This window comes from Callospermophilus lateralis, chromosome 16 (assembly GCF_048772815.1).
Source record: "Callospermophilus lateralis isolate mCalLat2 chromosome 16, mCalLat2.hap1, whole genome shotgun sequence".
Lineage (NCBI taxonomy): Eukaryota > Metazoa > Chordata > Mammalia > Rodentia > Sciuridae > Callospermophilus > Callospermophilus lateralis.
Genome location: NC_135320.1, coordinates 45,612,743 through 45,637,033, shown reverse-complemented (window position 1 = coordinate 45,637,033; position 24,291 = coordinate 45,612,743). Strand labels below are relative to the sequence as shown.

Below are 24,291 nucleotides of genomic sequence, written 5' to 3'. Positions count from 1 at the left end.
AGATACAGAATAAATAACAAAACAACAAATCCCAGAACACTGTCTTTCTATATAGACTTTAAACTTTTTCTCCCATTGGGGCTTGAAACACTAACTTTCCCTTCAAAACTTGTAAGAATAATGCACTCTCCATTTCATATGGAGTGATCCCCTAGTGGTGACTGAGCTGTCTGTCCAGTTGCCTTGACTGTCATCCCTGAATTTCTCATCCTTTTTTCACAGATAAATGGATACCATCCTTTTGTACAGTGAATGCAATTGATCTATGGATAATTTGGTCAGATGGTATATGGTTTAAAACCACTGTTTTAGACAATTCCTGAATTACACTTGACCTGAAGAAATACTCACATCTTTATAGAAGGAATCATTGTGACTGGGGTTTTATATTGAATGAACAATCACAGACTTGTATAGATCCAACATAAGGCATTTGATGGATAATGCAAATTAGCATTAAAATTTTGTTCACAAAGAGAAAAATGAAGTAATTCGAACAGCTTCCTTTGGAATACTTTGAATTATAAATGCTAGTATGCTACAAGTTCAATATCTTGTTCTAAAATCTAAAGAAAATTCTAACCTTTGAAAGGAAAACATGTACAATAGCTACAAACTTCCACACTTAAGTATTGTAGCTTAAAAAAAGAACAGATAAACCTAGAAAAGTACCAAAAACACCTCTTAGTAAGCATATATTAAATAAATTATAGAACTGAAGAACATTTTAATCTAATATAAAATAGATCAATCTGAGATGCCAGATGACCTTTATGTGGGTAGAATTTATATGCCCATTTATCCCTACAAGCAATTTAGATAACCTGCTATACATGTGTACTTGCACATACAAATGAAAAAATAAATCAAAAAGAATTGTCACAAATTATCTTATAATAACTAAGGACTCTGGGTTTAGTCTTTAAAAGTACAACAAGCAAATTCAAGTAATTCAAAGGAAAAAATGTTAGATGGACCCAATATTTTATTTCATATGCCTAGTACTTTACAATGTCTTTTAGTGCACATCTCACAATACAATAAATTTGCTTATTATATGCACATGATTTTTATAATTTGTACATCTCCCATTAAAAAGACCCAGGAAATTTCTAAAATCAGGGGCTGTTTCATTTATATTTATTTCTGATTACTTAGCCAGACACCAAGTAGATTTTAATGAATAATAGTAATCCTTATGATATTTTTTTGCATTTCATGAAATAATGAGTCATTTGAATTATTTAGATATGGATCCACTTTCATCATTTGACTCATTAAGGTGGGCCTGTGTATCATTTCTAAGCTTCGTATTGGAGCTATTTCTATAAACAAAGGACTTGATCTTCAAGGAGCCCAAATTCCTACAAACAGAAGGATCTGTTACAATGTTCTCCAAAAGATAGAAAGATCATGTCAATAATTCATTTAACCAATTATAGATACATTTTAATGGATTAATAATAAATATTTCTTTTCATTATAATCTCAATGGGAAGAATAAGCAAATTTTATGATTAAAATCAATAGCTGGTATAAGCAAAAAAATAATAAGATTTTTGCTTCTCAATAGTGTATTTTATTTCAATCATAAAGACTAGCCTGAGGCACCAGGTCAATTAATATAATACCTTAGTATATAGAGACTTAGGCATAACAAGTGAAATTTAATTTAGTAGTCTCATGTTAATCATTGAGGGTGCAGAAGAGAGCAACAACATAATTAAAGAAAAAGGAAATAGGATTTACGAAGGGAACTGAAGGAACTAGTGAAATATAACCTTGAGAAGAGATACCTAAAAGATATTTGATTCCATTTATTTTAACATTTAAAGGGTTATAGATATTATATAGATATTAAAGCAAAAGAATTGTAAAAATGCTAATATGAATGTGAACCAATAATTTAAAACATATGTGTCACTAGAACACTCAGACACTTTAAATTTATTTTAAATTTTCCCCTTAGAATTACATGCTGTAGGCTCTGGAATCAAAGACAAAAAATAAAAACTTACATTGGTTGTAACTAAGTGAGGAATTTTTTTTTCTCTCTTTGTGGGTTATTTTCCTGAGGTTGAATTGTGCTTTTGTAGCAGAGTTTGGAGATATTTGATACATTGTGTCTTTTCTTAAAAGTAATAGTAGTTAAAAAGACAAATGCTGAATGTTTTCTCTGATTTAAGGTGACTGACTCATAGTGGGGTAGGGAGAGGGAGCATGGGAGGAATAGAGAACTCTAGATAGGGCAGAGGGGTGAGAGGGGAAGGGAGGAGTATGAGGTTAGCAATGATGGTGGAATGTAATGGACATCATTATCCAAAGTACATGTATGAAGACATGAATTGGTGTGAACATACTTTATATACAAACAGAGATGAAAAATTGTGTCTATATGTGTAATAAGAATTGTAATGAATTCTGCTGTCATGTATTTAAAAAATAAAATCAATTTTAAAAAGAACAGGGATGGGACAATTGCAATACTACTTGCCATTCAAATCTTTATTTTTGTAGTGCTTATAAATATGCATATATCAAGGACACACTACCTATTATTTGAAAAGTCACATTAAACATTTTGGAGTGAGAATATAGGAGACTAAATTGGTGTTACTTAGCTACAATTTCTTCAAACTTAAATCAGACATAATAACAGCTGCCTTACTTTTCACTCGGTCATGGTGACTCTCCAGTTACCTCCTATAGAAAAAGTGCTTTGAAAACTCTAGATAAATATAATGCTTAATTTTCAATGAAGTAAAGAATATTTGGGGTAATTTTAAAGCTATATAAACAAGATATAAACAAAAAAAGAAAGTAATAGTAGTTAATATTGTTAAATTAACTTGAGATGCTTAGTAAGTGTAAAGATTCTTTAAAATAAACCCAACAAACTGTAACACATGCCTGCTAACATTAAATGACCAATCCTTGCCCACCAGAACCCTTTCCTTAACTCACAAAACCAGTTAGCCCATGAGAAAGGCAAAACTATGGGCCAAAACTAAACCCATATTGTACTTTTATTTTTGCAACTTATTGAATTTTCATATTAAAATCTGAAAATAGACTTGAAAATTAATGTGGAGTGATTAATTCAGATACCTTAAAAATAATTATGTTCTCTTTTTTTTCTAGGGCTTTTATTTGCGTCAGTTTTTGTTGCGCTAAAATAGATTTCCGTACTGACTTGCAACTTCACTCTGATTCTTAATACTTTAATTCTTCATTCAATGATTACATTGTCAACCAAAATTTCTCTTAGAAGAAAGAATTTGAGTGAAGTAAATAGATTGCAACTATTATTGACTTAAACATTTTTAGTTCTAACTCGTAAAAGATCTCAAATATTTTAAAGTTATAAAGCCAAAACCTGATAAAAGCATTAGAAAATCTTTTACTCAAATTATTATTCTTTCCATTTCTATATTCAAACTTTACATTCTTTGTTTTTCCTTTGTGTTTCATGCTATTCTATTTTATATGGTCTCTATTCACAAGTGCATTAAAATATACTTAAAAATAGAAAGGAAGGCACATGTATAAAACATTAGCAAATAAAAATTCTGAATGTCACCAAGTGGCTAATTGTAAATTATAGCCCATACCTGCTTGTTTGGAAAGGGCTCGCAGAGGGAGTTAGGTGCAATCAGGGAATATGTAATAGAGAGTGGCGATTGTTGTTTGAAGAAAGAACAGACTCTGTAAATTGGTTGAGGAATAAGGGAAACACAAAGAAGAGAACTGAAATAGAATTTGGAAGAATAGGAAAACTAAACGAAATAGAATGGTCATAAAGACAAAACCTTGGATGGCAAAAATAAGCACCAAATGTTAGATGTTTGAGAAAGCCAAACTTTCTCAGAATGGCAAAGGGGTTTAACTAAAGATAGGAATGGCAAAACTATCCGATAACAAGTCTTCCTTGGTGTAGAGTGTCTAAATAAATATAATAAACAGGAAGCATAAATATCAAATATTATTCATGAGAAAATTTAATTTAAAAGAGCCAGCAAGAATAAGTAGAAACACTATATGGCTATGGAAAATCCAGGAAATGTTTTGACTGTTGTTAGGAATACCGAGAAATATGACCCCCAATTTTCTACCTTCTTGATCTTTCTTATTGTGCTATGAAGTCATCCTACCTCTTCAGACAGTATCCCCTAGTGCTGGTAGAAATGCTCGCCATCTCATCACTTCCTTCATCTTCTGGGAAATTTAAATTAAAAGTCAGTTTTCAGGACCAAGCTGGTGAGCTATGTTTGTGTAAGTACATAACCTTACAAGATGCAAGGAACTGGTGGTGGGCTGTAGCAGGCTTACAGTCTATAAGAGCCAACTGGGTGCATCCTTTCCCAACAGCACATTCAGTGACAAATTGTGCTGGGAACTTCAAAGTAACAATAATGGACATATATCTACCAGGAAATTGGCAAATGCTACAAACCAAAGGCATTTTTTTTTTAAGAATGTGGGAGTAACAGTCTATTGAATTTGATTAACATACCACAGTACACAACTAATGTGTTTTTCCATTCTCTTTCCAATTAATTGTTTCTTTGTTCCATTTTTTAGTGAATAAAACAGAAAATGCCCACAGAGGATTTATTTTGCCTTGGGCTGTTCAGCTAGAAACCATGAACCTGAAAGCTGGCTTTCTCTTCTTGCTAATGCATGTATAATGTCTACAAATTAGGAAATTTGATGTGCTCCCTCTCATGAGATTATTTTAGTCGATGTGTAGGTGTGTTCTGATATTCCCTGATGGGAATACTATAGGGAGAAAAAAAATCAAGGTTGACTTTCACAACAACTCATTGGTAGTAGAACAGACATTCTGCTAGGACCAATCATCCAATGGCAGGTAACATGGAGATCTTTAACAAGAATTTCTGTGGCAATTGAACTTGCATAATTGGCAAAACATCCCATATCCTAGGGCTTGGGATAAGAGCAACCATCTTTAGATACAGCTTGCAGAGCTTCCAAGAAACCTTCTCTCAAGCAGATTTGAGGTGACATCCATACAGTTATGACATATTTATTCTGGGCCACCTCAACAATAGAAGCATCTACCAAAGGCATGTATGTCATTCATTCATTCATTCATTCAACATAAATATTGAATTTTCATTATGTGATAGCAACATACCTGTCACTATCTCTCTCTCACTGAAATCAGTCTAGTAGTGAAACTGACAACACACAGGTACAAGTTACTTTATGTAAAGGTATCTCAAATGAGAGAGAGAAAGGTCTTTTAGATAAATGAAAGACATTCAGGAGGGCAGGAGAAGTTGGAAAGAACAAAATTTTTACAATAATGCATCTATTTGAAACAATGAGATATGGACATTAGGAAAAATGGAAATTATTAAAATGTTTTGTTTATTTAATTTGATGAAAAGGAGTCAAGAAGTCGTCAAATTTTATTTTAGAAACAACTAGAATTTAAAAGAAAAAATACTTATATATTTCAACAATAATTTAAGCCTAATACCTTATTATTCTGAAAAATGCAATCACTTATAGGAATAAATCAGAGCTCATTGATTGATAAGAATATGAATGAACTCATAAGAATTAGCTGAGAAAAAAAACAAACACAGAATTTGGACTTCATCAAGGCAAAAGCAAACTGCACCCTGCCAAAGGTTGCATCATTACAGATGGTTATGGAGGAAGTTTTACTTAGCTGTTAGTCCACCCACTCTTACCAGAAATAAATATTTGGAAAGGATTTCTGAACAGTCCTTCTTACTAAATGGGTCAATGTCTCCTATATATCCTATACACCTATAAAACAAAAGAAAGAAATACATATGGGTTTAATTTTATATTGTCTGAAGCTCTCACTTTGGGATTCCAGAGTCAGAGATAAAAACTGAACCTTTTGAAAAGCCATGATTCTTGCTTTTATTTATCTGATGAATTTATGGTTCATTGGAATATCTTTGTCTTATAGGCTCTTTTTGCTTGTTTTATTTGGGTGCTAAGGATTGGATCCAGGGCCTTGTGTATGCTAAGCATGAACTTTACAAATGAGCTACACCTCCCATAACTTTTATTTTATGAAAATAAAATGCCCTCTTTAAAATCCCTTCCTGACATTTATACTTTCTGTCAATGGTGTGGTGTCTTGTACTGCATTCATTTAAGCATTAGCCAGAAATATAAAGAGTGGTTGCTACTTTAAAAGACAGCACAAGGTTGGGTGCAGTAGACCTTGCCTAAGGTAATCCAGCTACTCTAACAACTAAGGCAAGAGGAATGTAGGTCTGAGACCAACCGTGGCAACACAGTGAGACCCTGTCTTAAAATAAAAATAAGTAAGTAAGTAAATAAATAAATAAATAGATAGAAAGAGAGAGAGAGAGAGAGAGAGACAGAGAGAGAGAGAGAGAGAGGTAAATAGGACTGTTGATGTAGCTCAGTGGTAAAGCACCATGGTTTTCAATACGCATTCCACAGAAGACAGAAGGTGCAGTCCAGAGGGAGAGGGAGAACAGAAGAACACATTGGTCCATTGTCTTAGATCTTTGTTACTTATTTTCCTTTTATATTTTCTTCTTATTTTTGAGACTATGTTTCTCAGGTGTGCCACAACATTCAAATGATCCCTTTTTGTTTCTCAACACATTCAAAGTTGTACACAAATGAGATGTTTAAAGGGTTTTACCTTTGCTGTGTATCTTTTATGAGGTGTTGGATAACTAATGGAGATAGTAATGAGATAATAATGGTAATGATGATGAGGGTCCTGGCAATTTTTCAAAGTGCCAAAACTCTGGATTAACCCCACAACAAAGTGAAAATTAAGAGTTTTTTCCCCTGTGACATATATATTACAAAATAAATACACACAGTTTTAACTTCTCTTTGTAGCCACATTCTATAGCCCAAAAAGAAAATACCATAAAATCACAAAGAACTCATTGTACCAAGAGTTGGATGCATCTGAGATACCTAATGTATTTGGCATTTGTATTAACTACCTGTGCTCTTTAACACTTGATCTCTCCAGTCCTTAGTGTCTTCCTCCATAAGACAAGAAAGCAGCACTTGCAGTTAAGGAGCTAAGCAAGGAAACACATATAAACCACACAGCACACAGTATATGTTTAGTATATATCTCTCTCTGTACATTTGGAGAACAAATTAGAGTTACCATATGGAGGTAATTTGTATGTCTCTTACATACAGATGTATTAAGCTGGGTGTGGTGGCACAAGCATGTAAACCCAGCAGCTCAGGAGGCTGAGGCAGGAGGATCATGAGTTCAAAGCAAGACTCAAAATAAAAAAGCAAGGCACTAAGTAACTCATTGAGAAATGTCTCTAAATAAAATACAAAATGAGATTGAGGATGGAGCTCAGTGGTCAAGTGCCCCTGAATTCAATCCCAGATACAAAAAAAAAGAGAGACTGAATTAAGCCATAAAGAATTTAAAAATATATTGTTCATTGAAATATTTTGTTTAACATGCATTTTTTATAATTATTTTGTAATCCTTAATATTTATACTCTTGGATGTTACTCATTTAATATTGTCTACTAAAAGGAAATAATTGCTTATCCCATATGTTTTCATGCATAGGTGGTAGTATACCTTGAACTGTTTCCATTCCTTTTGTTTTGTCTTCTTCAGATATTCATTTTTGACATCTTCCTACAAGAAAAGCATAAGATTAGATTGACGAACAAAACCAATATTTTTTCAATTATTTAGCAGTTCATTCTGTGTGTCCAACTTCTAAATTTACAATACAAGCAAACTTTGAATGCATATCAATGTGGACAGCTTAGAAATAACAGCAGATGAGTTGAATAGGCACATAGTAAAAAAGAAATGAGATAACATAATACATCAGATATGAAGAATTAAGTTAGATCTTTAAACAACCTTTTAAAATATAGTTTTATTGGTACTTATAATGAACAACTATCATATAACTTACATACTTAATTATATATACATATAATTTATAATTTAGATGTATTTATTAGAAAGTGAGACGCACCCACACTAGTCTTTTCAGGCATTCTTCCATCTTAATAACACTACCACTTCATAAAACACAAAGCAAGTAAGAAACAGAAGGGTGAAGTTGGACCTGTTCCCCTGTTTTATATGAAGATTTGACCAGCATGATCTCTATAGTGCTATGTAACACTGTTATTCCATTTCTGCTGTTAATTATCCTTTCTGTTCCTGTGACCTTTAAATATAAATCATAAACATAAGTGAATAGTATCTCACATATGCCTTGAAAAAATGTTTAGGTAACAGGTACATAAAAATTTAAAACAACTATCTTCATAATAATCTTCCATAGAGCTTTTAGTTATCAAATGCATAATAGCATTTAAAAAAGTATTTAAACTTTTTAAAATTAGTTTTACATGACAGTAGAATGCATTTATGCTCTTTAATATGTCAAACATAAATGGGGTATTATTTCTCATACTTCTGATTGTTCATGTTGTAGAATCACATCGGTCATGCAGTCATATATGTACATAAGATAATAATACCTTATGTGCATAACAGAATTTTTATAATTTAGAAGAATGTAATTATACATTTATTGCATTTTACATGTATTGAAAGGATCTGACTAAATACTCAAATACATAAATAAATTTCCTAAAAGGAAAAGAAAGCCTTACCTAACCTTACTATTATTCATATCTAGCCTAGAATGGTACTTAAAGCCTATAGATGATCAACTTAATTCAAATGATAATGAATTTATCTGCATACCTTGACACATATAACAAGAATATAAAATGCATATAATTTCTTTTCTGGAATATGGTCTTTCACATAATAGTAAGTTTTCAGTGGTTCATCGTGACCACACAATAACTGTGATAATTAATAAAAAATAAAATAAAAATAGAGAGTAAGCCACATGGTCATTCATTTTTAGCAAATATTTCTGAACTCAAACTACAGTAAACATAATTTAAATGTTAGATAATTCACCAGACATGCTAAGTATCTTAGCTTATTTATTACTTGTTTTTACTTCAGTGTTCAGAAAACACCAGTTTAAATGATTTCTGGGTGATCAATGCTGTATGAAATGACTTTGTTTTTATTTGGAATCTGGTGATAGTTTGGCAATCTCCATTGAAATCATGCCTATAATGATTCTTAGTGTGAAGCAAACTTTGGAATTAATTGTGGAGGATATGGCTTTCCTGACATTATTATTCCTCACACAAAAATAATGTTCTGGAAAACTTCACATTGTAGAATAACTAATGACCCCATTCTCTTTTTGGCAATCCAGTGGAAACAAAAAACAGATGTTCTGCATTAGCAGATGTCCAGGGTGACATACTAACCATATGCAGGAAGTGGAAAGCCTAGATTTTCTCACATGTGTGAGAAATGCTGAACAGGGACACAGGTTCCCACTTAGCATCATTTGGTTATGTAAGAGTAGAATTTCATTCATGTATTAGATAATTATATCCTCCCACATTCTAATCTCTGCACTGTGCCCAAAGTATTTTTTTCCAAACAATAGTAATGATGCACAATTTAAAGCCATAATTATTCTTTTTTACTTTCCTGTTATTTCTTCATACAGTAACAAAATTAAGGACTATAATTTTTAAAAGCTTATCTGTTCCATCAAAACAAATTCTGAAATTTATCTCTTTTATTCCCAAATTCCAAACAGCCTCCTTCATTATTCATTTTGGGACTACTAGAATGTAATATTCTCCGTGTGACTACCCTTGTTCCATCCAGAAAGAGTACCTGGCATTATGCACTTATTTTTCTCTCCATTAGAAAATAATTCATGAAGAAAAGTCATCTCTTTGTTGCTTATCTTTTTCCAGTGTCTAGAATAGGTGAGATGTCAGGTGCTTAAAAAATATTTGTTCAACAAAAGAAAGAGAATACAGTATACACCGAGTCATTTTATTTTAATTTGTTTCTTTTTTCCTTTCCCTTTTTTTGGGTGGAAGAGGTTTATTCTTCACCAAATCAGTGCCTGAGTACCCTGCATTTGGTAGACAAGCAATAAACAAATGTCATTCAGCTGAATTAAAAGCTTTACTCTAGCTCCTTTATAAATGATGCATTAGAGGAAATTTTTAACTATGGTATAAGTTATTACAATTATATATTTTTCTTATGCATTAGAGGACTTTTTAACTATGGTATAAGATATTACAATTATATATTTTTCTTAAAGTTTTGTTCAATAAGTTTTGAAAATTGTGTATATATGTGTTACCATTACTATGAACAAAATGGGAAGTTATATCATTCTGGAAATTGTCTTCAAACCTTTTTCCACCTAACTTCTCTTCACAGAGGAAAACACTTACTAACTTCTTTGTTTTAAATTTTTTAATTTGTTTTAATTAGTTATGCATGACAGTAGAATGCATTTATGCACTTTGATATATCATACAAATATGGGATATAAATTTCTCATTTTTCTGAGCATACATGTTGCAGAATCATATTGGTCATGTAGTTACAAGTAATACAGTAATAATGTCTGTTTTATTCTACTATCTTTCTGATCCCCACATCCCATCTCCTCCCCTTCTATCACTTCCCTCTGCCTTATCTAAGGTAACACTATTCTTCCCTGGTGCCCCCCACCCCCCACCTTATTGTAAATTAGCATCCACATATTAGAGAAAACATTTGGCCTTTGGTTTTGTGGACTTCTATCACTAGACTAGTTTTGACTATTTCACCAAGTGAAATCTTACAATAGGTGTTTCAAGTTTTGTTCCCATCATCTCATTTCTGTAAGAATCACTCCTGTTCTTACATGTATAGATACCTTTTATAGATGAGCTGTATTCTATTATACTACTGAATCACACTTTGTTGATTCATTTTCCTGTTGATGAATGTGTTCACTAACACAAAGCAACTTATGGGATAAAAGGTTTATGTTGGGGTGTGGTTTCAGAGGTTTCAGGTCCTGTTGAGGGCCCTTGTAGTGAGACAATACATCATGGCAGCAGTGCATGGTGGAGAAAGTTTGTCCGCCTCATGTAGACCAGGAACTGGAAAGAAAAGAGCTGGTGGTCTCAGTGTCCTCTCCAAGGTCATGACCATTATTAACCTGACTTACTTCCATGAGGTCCCATGTCCTAAAAGGACCAACAGCTGCGGACAAAGCATTTAACACATTGACCTTAAGATTCTAACTATAGTATTTTTCAAATATTTTGTTTTTTGGACTTAGACTCCTCTAAGTATTCTTATAAAAAAGGTGTTAATTTCTTTTAAACCCTTGGGATAAATACTTAGTAGTGGAAATTTTTGGTCATAGGGTATGAAGGACTAACTTCAGAGGAAAACAGTCAAATCTCTTTCCATGCTGGTTGTGTGATTTTACACGAATACCAGCAGTGTGCAATAGTTTTCAGTCAATCTTCATTCTGACATATGCCAACTTATGATACTGAAGTCATGAAAATATTCTTCTATGTTGACTTTCAGAAGCTTTATGGTTCTGGGTTTTCTGTACAAGGTTAAGTGTTTGATTCACCTAGATTTATACATCTTATTATTTTTAATAAAGTAAGGATAAGGACTGTGGTTCATTTTCCCCATAGAGATATTCAGGATATTTTCCTTTTTGTTAATTGTACATTTTATCTACTTCAGTGAATAGGAAGTAGTACCTAATTGGTTTTAAATTGATTTTTCCTAATGACTAATGATGGTGAATATATTTTCATGACTTACTGGTCATCATCAGATTTTTTTCTGTGAAGTGTCTTTTCAAGTCCTTTGTTCGTTTTATAATTGGTATTTTATCTTCTTACTGTTTTTATGTAGCACTTTACATATTTTGCCTCTGCATCCTTTTGCAGTTTTACACACTGTGCATATTTCCTAGGCCATGGATTTCTGTTGACTGCATTAATCCTGTCTTTTGAAAAGGAAATATTGATAATGTTGATGACATTTTTAAGTTTAAATTTATTTTTAAACAAATACATTTTTAAAATTATATTTATTTGTGGGTTCCTATGTGATGTTTCAATATATGTGTATATTATATAATGTTTAAATCAGGCAAAAATTCCAATGTCCTGAAACTTTGATCATTTCTTTATTGTGAAAACACTCTAAATCTTTTCTTCTAGCTATTTGAAATTTACAGTACATAATTGCTTTCTGTATGCTATCATACACTGGAAATTCTTACTTCCATATTAAAATTATTAAAGTATAACTTTTAATACCCATTGATCAACCTCTTCCCTTTCCTGTTCCCCTAGTCTACCCATCTTCTGGTAATCACCATTGTATTCTCAACTTTTATGTGATTGACCTTTCTGGATTCCATGTATGAGTGAGATCATTTGGTACTTGCCCTCCTGTGTCTAGTTTATTTTACTTAACATAAGGAACTCCAGTTCTATCCACATAGTTACAAATTATATGATTTCATTCATTTTTTTGGTTGAATAGTATTCCTATGCTCCATATTTTCTTTATCCATTCACCAGTTGATAGATATCCATTTCTTAACTATGCTGAATAGTGCTGCAATAAGCTTGGAAATGCAGATGTCTCTGACATACTGATTTCATTTCCAATTTTAGAAAATTTTCTGTTTTTTTTTTTTTTTTGTCCTAAGAAGTATTTGCCCCCATCAAGGTCATAAATATATTTTCTTTTGTATTATTCTATAAGTTTTAGGTCTCTGGGATTTATATTTAAATATTTGTTCTTTAAATTTTTTTGTAGAGCAAGAAGATTAAAGTTCATTTTTTCCATTGAAGTAATTGTTTATAAAGATCATACTGTATTGATTGGAATTTTATACAAAACTCTATTAACCAATATGGGAGTTCATTGCTGGACTCCATTGTGTTTCATTGGCCCATTTGTCTCATGTATGCCAACATGACATTTTGATGACTGTTAGAGTTTTATTCTAAGTATTGAAATTAAGTATAAGTTCTCTAGCTTTATTCATTTTTGTTTGTTTGTTTGATATTTGGTTAGTTGTTTGTTTTTCCTTTGACAGTGCTATAGTGCTGGGAATCAAACCCAGGGCCTCATGCATGCCAAGGTTTAGCATTCCCACTTGAATTTTAGAAAACCTTATTTGCTTATTTCCTATAGTTTGTAACAGAGAAAAAAATCTGTTTTATAAATATAATGACAAATTTTCATAGATCCAAATAAAATACATACTTATTTGCTAGAAAATCTTAAGTTGTGACAATAAAATAAAAATATTGTTTGCCAACCCAGTGATAAAACAAGCATATTTAACCCTTAAAAACTTGAACAAAGTTTATTTTCCACCTAATGTTTCCATTTGCAATTTAGAAAGAATTGTTTCATAGCTGATTAACATGTTAATCCATTCTGCTAGGAACCATTGGGATAAAACCTAATTGTTGTTCATTGTTCCCTACATTTGAAATTAAATATTACAGATATGTATGTGTATATATCTAATAAGTATAGGTATTTATTTAAAGGTTTTAAAAGCTCTTATCTCAAATTTTTTATATTTTTATAAATCCATTTGTCTCTTAAGAAAAAATCCCTCCTGTGTTCCTTCTTCCTCTCTCTCCTTCCCCTCCCTCATTAGTCCCACAACTCATTTACTTCTCATTCACATTTTTTCTAGATTATACATCAAAGAAATATACAAAGCTCAATGTCACATTATTTAACTCTACTGCTAAAGGAATTCAAATTTTAATAATGACATATTTTGAAGGTTTTGAATAACATGGAAATTGCTAGCCATTACCAATGTCCTTTACAACATATTACCCACTGGTAGTGCTTCCCGGAACCATCTCTCCAGACCACAGAACATCTTGCCTTTTACAATTGATACAATGAAATAGGCTTTGTGATTATTCTATGACCATCCGACCTTTGTTCTCTATTTCAAATAAACTATAACTTGAGAAGTATTGAATCCAGACTGGAGCAAAGGAAGATGGAGAAGGAATGATCATGATAGAGGAATCTGGATACTGAGAGGAAATGTGTAAATGTAGTATAGCTGTACATCCATGAAGAAAGTGAAAAGAATCTGATGAACCACTGGAGAGCATCTGTCACAACATTGTTTCTAGGTCTTTGTAAAGTACTAGGATATTTTAAGGTTGGTCATATACAAGAAATTTAGGTAAAAAGTTTTTTTATATAAATTCCATGTTAAGCAATGTTTACTTAACTTAATATGTAACTGTCATAAAAAAATCGATTTGCTTATTTTTAAAAAAATATCTGAGATGGAAATGGGATTAATGAGTACCTGTGAACTGGAAAGACAGGGGAAGGGGATATGTTAATCTTTCCCATGTAAATTTGTCATACCTACTTATTACTAAAGAAATGTCAAGTATACATTTACACTTAGTACCATGTCCAGGGAAAAGCTTTCTCAAGTTTATTAGTGCTTACTTATTTCCTAATATCCATTGTTTATAAAAACCAAGCTGGAGAGGATGTACAATTTTCAGGATGGGTAAATATCAAGTTAGGTACCTCCAATTAAACATGGCTACCAGAATATAAGGCGTGACCATCTCTACACCTAAACTGCAATGAGATGGGACAAAAAAATTAACATAAGATCAAATCCATAATAATGTTAGAAAAGAGAGGAAAATAAACAAGTTAAATAGTATATGCATACTGTAATTAATATAGTATAAGTTAGAAGTCATGTGGTATGCGGACTCTGATAAACTGATAAAGACAATCACAATCTCATATAAATGTTAGATATAAAAATAATTAATTTCCTGGAGAAAAAATATTTGCATGGGAGATCGTCCAGCTAACTAGTATAAAATTTCCCCTTGGTATCCATGGACATTGGTTTCGTGTGTCTCTTGGATACTAAAATGTTCAAGTTCCTTATATAAAATGACATAATGTTTGTATATAACACATGTACCTGCTAATGTGTACTTTAAATCATCTCTATGTGACTTAAAATATCTAGTAGAATCCAAGCATTGTGTAAATAGTTGTCTTACTCTATTGTTTGGGACTCATAAAATAAAGCAAAAAGTCTAAATGTGCTCATTGAAGATACAATTATTTTCTAAATACTTTCAATTTACTCTTGGTACCTGCTGATATGGAAGGCCTACTATGTGGAAATTTTAAATCTTTCTTTGCACTCAGAGTGCTGACTTCAGCAGTGTTTTAGAATAAAATAGATAATTCTACAACTAGAATGGAAAAATATGAGCTTTAATTTAGAAGTAGGTTTTGTATCAGAGAAACAGGAAAGCATATCAGCACTCAGCACCACCCTACAGTTAGCATTATGCTCACATGTCCCCCAAGAGAAACACAAGCCAGGTCACCCCTATTCTTAAACTTAGCAACTGACTCATGAAGTCCACTACCTCCCCTGATCAACAGAGCTATAAGGTTCCTGTTAGCAGAATCTGCTTTCCTGGTTTTGTATGGAATTCATATGTGAATTGAAGACCAGTACTCCAGCTACCAATCTAGAGTCTCATCTATAAATCCAGACATAAATTCAAGAACCAGAAAGATACATATGCCACATATGTATTTGATGATACATCATTCTTAAAAATTAAAACTAAGGAATTTTTTTTTAAAAAAGTCAATGCACTGAGTAACTAGTAACATGAATATTATTGATTATTTTCACTGGTAAACTATAAGATTGAACCAAGGTTTTATCTCAAAACATTGAAAAGGAAAAAGAAAATAGAAAGGAAAGAATAAGAAAGTTAGAAACATGAGAACTAATTTAAGGATTTTCAAGATTAACTTTACACATGCAAGAAGGAGGTCACAGAGAGATGAAATTCCTTTTAACATGAAGACTTTTATATTCACGTACCACGACTATCTTTCTAAATTAATCTCCTTCCACTTTCATCTGTACTAATTTCACTCCAGTTATATCGGCTGCCTTTCTAGTCCATGAAGTTATTTACCACATTCTCAGCTCCCATAAAATTTGGATTTGTACAGGACCATTGCCTCTTTCTGGAACACTCTTCATTGAAATATATATTTGGTTTGTTCACTCAATTCCTTCAGGTCTTTTCTTAATGTCAGTGTTTCTATAGGACTTCCCTGTCTATGCTTTACATATATACCCCCCAATCCAGGCATTCTATTTTTCTCTGTCTCTGCTGTATTTATCCTCACAATGCTAATTACAATCAAAACTATTCATTTTTCTGTTGTCAATCTCCTTTGTCTGACTGCATGCACTGGCTTTGTGGCCCCCATACTCAGTGCACTAACTGGAACTCAGCAGGCATTTAATAAATGTTTGAAAATGAAAAAATATACAATGGGTATCAAAGAAATGTTCCTAAGCTTTGGAAAGAGTTATATGATAAGGAAAAAAAAGTCAAACTTTCATCTGCAAATGACCTACATTTAGAAGTATTCTTGTAAAACTAACTGCCTCAATAATAAAAGAGAAAAACAGAAACTTAAGAGAAAAATAAAACACAGAGGAAAAAAGCAAGGATTAGTTTAGACCATTCATATGCCACAGTGAGAGTGAAGTAATAAATGATGTTGAAAATGTGATTATTTGCCCAAATAAACTATCATTCAAATATGAGTTGGAAATAAAATGTTTTGGCACATGAAAGATTTTTAAAGTGAATACATTTTTTTAAAAAAAGCCAAGTGACTAAAATGCATGTCTAAGACCTGAGAAACATCAAGCAAAGTAAGACTTTAAGGGTAAAAAAATATATTATCAATTATTAGAAATATAGACTTAGAAATATTTAAATAAAAACTATTGGTAAGAAAACAGAGGCAGGCTTCAAGAAATTGCTAAACTTTGTTAAGTCATCCGGAGGACGGATAGGATGACTTAACAAACAACACCAGGTGAAATGGAATTTAAGACAGGACATCAGCATATTTTATTCACATCACATCTGCTTTTTATTTTCAAATTCATTTTGAACTGGAAAATGGAAATAATTATCTGGATCATCAAGTAACGTGTTTATTGTGATTTCTGTATGTGCATATTTCCAGTGGAAATGTTCTCTTCTATTTTGTATTGGGAAGAAGAAATATTAGGGAACAAGGAGGACTTTAGTTTATTTCATTTATCTTCTATATATTTCATCCTTGAAACATATGAGTCATGATTTTGGAAAAAGTAACTGTATCTTTAAACAAGGATATTAAAGATGATGTCTAAAGAAAGGTTTTTTTTCAGCCCTAAATTATTTCAAAACTCCAATATAATAAAATATTTTCTAAATAGTTGTTGAATCATATTCAGTGTGACATAATTCTTTACTGAAATAATAATATAAATGCATCCTATTTTAAAAGTTTCAAAACAATAAAAAAAAGATGTGAAATAAAAATAAAAACTCCTGTCTTCTGACTCCCTCCAGTCACATGCCCCATTTTAAGTAACCATTGACAGACACTGACATGTTTAGCAAGCAAGTTGTAAGTCTGATAGGAAAAATATAGGTTTTCAAAGATATGCTGTCAAATAAATTACTCATATGGATACCAAAAGGATTTTTTTTGAGAAATAATAATGTGATTTTCCTGTTTCAAGACAGGAAATCAAAGTAATTCAATGCTAATTCTTATAAGAACATGTATTATTGGGTTATGGCCCTTCTCAAATTTTTCAATACAAAACTGACATATAAATGCTTTACTTGAACCAAAACAGTCACTTCACTTGATTTTTCTGTTTAGCACTTTGATAATTCTAAATAAAATGTCAATTAAAGTTTTATATAAAATGACATTCTCAGATTTATGACAACCAGTCTCCATTTATAAGAGATAAGAATCGGGACCAACTTGACTCTTACATTTTCCTCATGCTAACACTTGAGTAGAAGTTAGAGGTATAAAGAGGAAGGCACTGCTCCTGTACTTAAACAACCTTCACATCAGATTTTTTTAAAATAGGTAATTATGAACAACACATGAGTGAGATTAAATTATATGCAAGGGACAAAAGCAATGTAGAACAGGAAAAGAGAGGAGAGGTCCCAACAGGTGCACGGCCTGAAGGGAGGCTGCTGATAGCATTGGGAATGGCTTCAGAGAGAAAATTTCATATGCACAGGATTTGAAAATAAACTCACCTACAGGATAACAAGAGAACAAAAATATGGGCAAAGTCACAGGGTTGTAAAATGAGTTGATGATTTAAGAAATTTCAAGTCACTTGGAGTTAGTCAAGCAAAGTAAAGAAGAACAAATGGCAGGACAGAGCCCTGGATAAATTGGCAGGGGCTGCAATAGGCTTGGCTTTGTTAGTTAAGCCCAAACTTTAACCTATAAACCACAGACATGAATGAGTGGGTTCCAGAATTGATGGGGAGTTTAGAAGCTACATTAATCATATCTACACAGGAATTTCTAAATCAACTATGAAATGTAATCTGTAAATGACCAGGAATCACTTATATCTATAATTCTATCTGTATCTATACCAGCTCTCATTGGTTGTGGCTCTTTCATCAATAAAGGAGATTGTTAATTAATTGATTGATTAAACATTTATTGTGTCTTCTGTTATATGCTGTTTATGAGGATAATAGAATAAACACCCAAAACCTTGCTTTCAAAGAAAATGTATATTCTTCTGGACATGGTAGCACACACTGGTAATCCCAGTGACTTGGGAGGCTAAGGCAGGAAGATAACAAGTTCAAAACCAGCCTCAGGATCTTAACGAGGCCCTAAGCAACTTAGTGAGACCTGTCTTAAGTTGAAAAATTTTAAAAAGGTCTGGGGATATGGCTCAGTGGTTAAGTACCCTGGGTTCAATGCCTGATACCAAAACAAAAAAAAATCATATATAGATGAGATATATATATATATATATCTCATATCTCTCTCTCTCATATATATATATATATATATATATATATATATATATATATATATATATGGAGGACAGGTACACAAGTTAAAATATCCCAAGAAATATCTGCATCATAGGATACAAAAGCAAATGGTGATATAGGTGACAATAGAGTTTACCATGAAGAAAAAGTGTGTGTCATAAGTAAAGAAAGAAAAATAGACATTCAAAGCAGCATAAGTAAAGACACAGATACACAAGTGAGAATACTGGCAACCACAAGAAATCCAGCATGGTAGGGCTAGAGGGATTTCAAGTGTTAAGCAAGGATAGATGCACAGTAGAAGAAATGGGCCGAGGCCTCTCTGAATACCAGGTTAAGAATTTTAAATACTATTCTGTGTAAGCAAAAGGTAGTCACTGAAAAAATAAAAAAGCAAACAAAGTGTCATGATCAGACTTGTTCTTTAGAGAAATCACTCTGGAAAGAGTGCAGAAAAATGGATCTGAAGAGGTTACTATGGTCAAAGAGACAAGCAAGGATTTTAGTTTTTATTTACAACCCTTATGAACTATGTGGCTTTGGATAAGCATCTTGTTTCTTCTTGTTCCTGGTTTCCTCACCTGTAAGATACAAATAATAGCCCTCTATATGCTATAGGATTGTCATGAGTTTTAAGTAAGTAATACATGCAGAACCCTTCAATAGTTACCAGCAGGTTTCCTGATAACCAGGAATAAAAGGAGGAAACAAAGAAATTGTCAGACTTCAGAGAGACTGACATTTTACCACCACTAATTCAATTGAAGTATTATTTAATGGTATCCTAAAATAGACTGTAAAACTCACTGAAAGGATGGAATTTTCTTGTTTATATTTAAATGTCTCATTCCCCAGAACTTTGATAAAGTTTTCTTAAGGCAGGTACTCTAAAAAAAAAGTCTGTTAAACACTGAAGATAAAATCTTTAGACTGATTAGTTGTTGCTTTTGACATTTTTTTAAAGAGAGAGAGAGAGAGAAGAGAGAGAGAAATTTTTAATATTTATTTTTCTGTTTTCGGTGGACACAACATCTTTATTTTATTTTATATGTTGCTGAGGATCGAACCCAGTGCCCCACGCATGCCAGGTGAGCGTGGTACTGCTTGAGCCACATCCCCAGCCCTGCTTTTGACATTTTAATGAAAAAAGAAGGTGTTGGTTTCTTGACATTCATCTTTTCTAAACTATAATCAATCAAAACTATCCTTCCATCAGTTTATTAAATTTAAAATACATCTCATATGTGTCATTACTTGTTTTATTATGTTACTTTTGTAAGTTGATAAAATATTTTTGCTATTATAAGGATAATTAAATGAATCAACAAAATCAGCTTTGCTTTTCAATAACTAGAAATATAACTAGACTTTGTTGAAAAATGTCATTTTGGTTTTCTCATAATGTTAAGTTTCATCATTTTCCAGCTTGGTATATATTATCACCCACAAATATATATTATCAAAAAGGCCCTAGTATATATCTGTATATGCTAAAATATTATTAATCTGTGTGTTCACTCTTCAAGTATAAGGTATAACCCTTTGGAAGATGTTATCTATTTGTATCTATGTCTACCAAATATATGCAACCAACTCTTTTTCCTAATATAGAGGAATTTAAGCTCTGCTTCACCTTCTACCAAACTTCAGCATTTTCAGAACCAAATAATCCCTCTCTGGAGGCTGATTAGGAAAAGAAAATAGAAGAAAAATTCTCAGAATTTTATGCACATGCTTAGTCAGGTTCATCACAGTTTGTGTTGTTTTGTGGTTACATTCTGCTATTGTTTATAGTTTCCCTCTTCTCACAAGATGTATGTCATCATTGTTTAGAAGTAATGGTTCCAAAAAAGAGAATGGGGTTCTATTCTCTCCTTCATGCCACAGGGTTGCTGAGTGGTTTTAGCTTGGCACAAACTTGTTCTGATTTTTCTGAAGTTGATGTTGAGATGAGTAATAAAAATAATGTATCAGAATCCTGCAATAGGAAGTAAAGGCTTGGGCAGTATACTCATGCTTTTGTCTACAAACTATGAGCAGGCAGCTACATTTTATGAAATGGGCAACCTTCCATGGCCCGACATGCACTGACTAGGCTCTACTGAGATAGTCCAGATGTGACAGATGCATGAATCCCACTGAGCAGATCTTTATCCTGGAGGAAATCCCAGAAATGTTTTGAACAGAGCAAGGTGAAAGAAAGCATTTACAACTTGAAGTACAACTTCATGTACAACTTGGAGTCCAGAAGCAGTAATGAATAGCTTGCTTTTTTATATATATATATTTTATATTTATATAACAGCACCCATTGTTAAATGCCATAGGGCATATGTATTATGAAAAATAAACAAAATTCTAAGAGCCAAAAGTCATTTTTAATTAACATATCAATTACAAAAAGCTCCACTGAGCAGATGTCTGTTGCTTTGTGCCCAGAAGTTTGATGAACTGAAGCTCTGTCAGGTCAAGAGGAAAAAAAAAGAAAGAAAAAACGTGCAATAGACTAAAAGCCTCAAGACTTTCAACAGGAGGACTCTTGTTGATTTTGCCCTTTGTGAGTGTACATAGATATAGATATCCCTCTAAAAATATCAAAGGCCTATGCCATATGTAGACTCATAGATTACATTTTAATTCCATTACTGAACAATTACATTTAAATAAAAGCATTTCAACATAAGTGTTTTAAAACCACGAAGCAAGCATGCCTACAATAGGTAAACAGCACCAAACCCCTCCTATACCCACACCCACAATTTATTCTCCACATAGTTACTTTTCTGAAACACAGATTTTATACCTACCTACTTAAGAAGTTCAGTGGAATCCTAATGAAGTTAGGAGATTCAGCTGTACAAAAATCAAGCTCTTGCAAAATGGGGATATCAAGTTACTTCCTGTACTCCCACAGATATCTGTTATATTCTCTTCATCTCAAGTTTGTTTTCTAAGTTAATGCTTCATGAAGTGTTCCGAGAATAGATCACCTCACAATTTCTACCTTTGCCATCCAAGAAAGCCTGTTCATTCTTCCAGACTTAGACAATATGGTACACTCCTTCAGTAGATGCCTAGGAATTACCTTCTCTATAATTTTTACCTGAAAAACAAGTTGTTCCTTCTGCTTAGCCTCTTCTTTGGGAATAAGAATGCATTATAGCCAGACACGGTGGTGCTCGCCTGTAATCCTAGCAGCTCCACAGACTGAGACAGGAGAATCCAGAGTTCAAAGCCAGTCTCAGCAAAGGCAAAATGCTAAGCAGCTCAGTGAGACCCTGTCCTCAGTGAGACCCTGTCTCTAAATAAAATACAAAATAGGACTGGGGATGTAGCTCAGTGGCCAAGTGCCCCCGAGTTCAATCCCTGGTACCCTTCTCCCCCTGAGAAAAGAATGCATTATAGCCTTAAATGGCTTAAAGAAATCCAAGGTTGATTGGATGGATGTTATAAGTTTGTGGGCCAGCTGGGTGTCCAGTTCACTGATGCCCTCAAGAGGATCCAGCTAGCTTCATGCTATAACATCTTTTGTGTGTGTGTGTGGGGGGGGGAGCGTTGTCACAATATGGTCACAACCTGCACTCTAGACCAGATGAATGGAAAGGACCAAAACATTTTCCTTCTGAGATTTTGTCTGTTTCTTCAGAAGTCAGGCCCTTCACAGAGAACACCTCTAAATATTTCTAGTTAGAATTATGCTGTTGGATTGCTCCTACCTACAATAGAGTCTAAAAAGTGAAATATTTTTAAATTATAGAATCTAAAGAAAATTATATTTAAACCATGGGATTGTGAGCTACTCCATAGTGTCTCCCCAACTGCAATAAAGCTGACCAATTTTACTGCTGTTTTAAAGATAATAATGTTACTGATGATCAAGTCTGTTTTTAAGTCCCTTGAAGGAAAAGAACTGTAACTTTTATAATTTTATCCTTCAGGTCAGGAACAATTTCAGACTCTATTTATTGAATTAAGAACTCCAAGAAAGAGAAGAAACTTTGTTAATTCCCCGACTTTTGATGTAGGACATCAGAAATCCTTAAAACTAGAAGTGGGCCATCTGAAAATGGACCAGTGTTGATTAAATCAAGGTACTTTTCCCATAATCCTTCCCACTAGGAAAAAAAAAAAAAGTCTGAATTATCTCTGGAGAAAACAGACATCATCCAGAGCCTCTACAATGTTTAATACACGAAGTCAGGTATTCAGTTTAAAATATCTGTATTTCCCATGGTGGCTTGATAAACCACCACAAACTTTTGGGTAAATTATTCTGTTACATTTCTAGAGACCACAGGTCCAAAATCAGCTTCACTAGACCAAAGCACTGCACTCTGAGTTTAAGCTCAAAGAGGGGTCCCATTTGCTTGCCATTCCAGATTCTGAAGACTCTCTCAATCAGATCCCTCAGTTTGTGGCCTGCCCCACATCACACTGTCTCCCGTTCCCAGGGGTTCCACCATCATATCATATTCTCCTTCCTTTTCTGTCTTCAAATTTCCTCCTGTCTCCCTCTGACCAGGACACAGTATTACATTTATGCCCTACTGAATACTAAAGATATTGGTATTAAAATAGAATGTAACATAACTATAGTATTCAATAGACAAAGATACAAGAAATATTATAGGCAGTATTTATAAAAATAGATATCAGAGAACTCAATATATGGGTTTATGAGAAAATTAAGGAGAACACAATGTGGATTAAAAACTAAAAGACATGTCAATAGAAAATATCCAACTTGCAGCACAGAGAAAAAAAATAAAATAAAGTTGAAAGAGCATCTTATTGGAGGATAATAAATAGGCCTAATATATTTGATACCTAAGTCTCAGAAACAAGATTAAAATATAAAAACAGAAGCAGAAATTGAAGAATTATTGGTAGAGAATGTCCCAAATTAATAAAAATGTTAAATCATGGATTGAAGAATCTCTTTTAGCCTCATTAAAAATTTAATTAGCAATAAATAGGTCTATAGATAAATATTGGTAATTATATATAACCTATATAGGTATCTAAATATACTCACAGCTGTAAAATATAAGATAAAAACCTAAGGCAAAGAAAAAAATCTAACTACTGAGAGGATAAACACTATCTTCAAAAGAGAGCAATGAGACAACTGAGTTCTAAACTATAATATCAAAGAAAAAAACAATGGAACTAACTGAATGAAGTTTCATTTTTTAAAAAACAAATTTCCAAAGCTAACTCTAAAAGACATTCAAAAGTACATGTAATTCTGTATTTATCAGATAATTTAATCCATGACTCAAGGCCTAATTGGCTTTTCAAATTAAATTTTATGAATATTTTATTAAGAAATACTCTTGGGGCTAGGGATATAGCAAAAGGCCCTGGGTTCAATCCCCAGCACCACCA

General features: G+C 32.7%; 1 protein-coding gene across 1 annotated transcript in view; it reads right to left on the bottom strand.

The window, feature by feature from the left end:
• The window catches only part of Cnbd1 (cyclic nucleotide binding domain containing 1), a 417,739-nt gene that overhangs the window by 5,604 nt on the left and 387,844 nt on the right, over positions 1 to 24,291 (bottom strand). Inside the window, exon 12 of the mRNA XM_076835771.1 lies at positions 7,616 to 7,675. Coding sequence (XP_076691886.1) covers positions 7,616 to 7,675 — 60 coding nt within the window. The remainder of the gene's footprint in view (positions 1 to 7,615; positions 7,676 to 24,291) is intronic.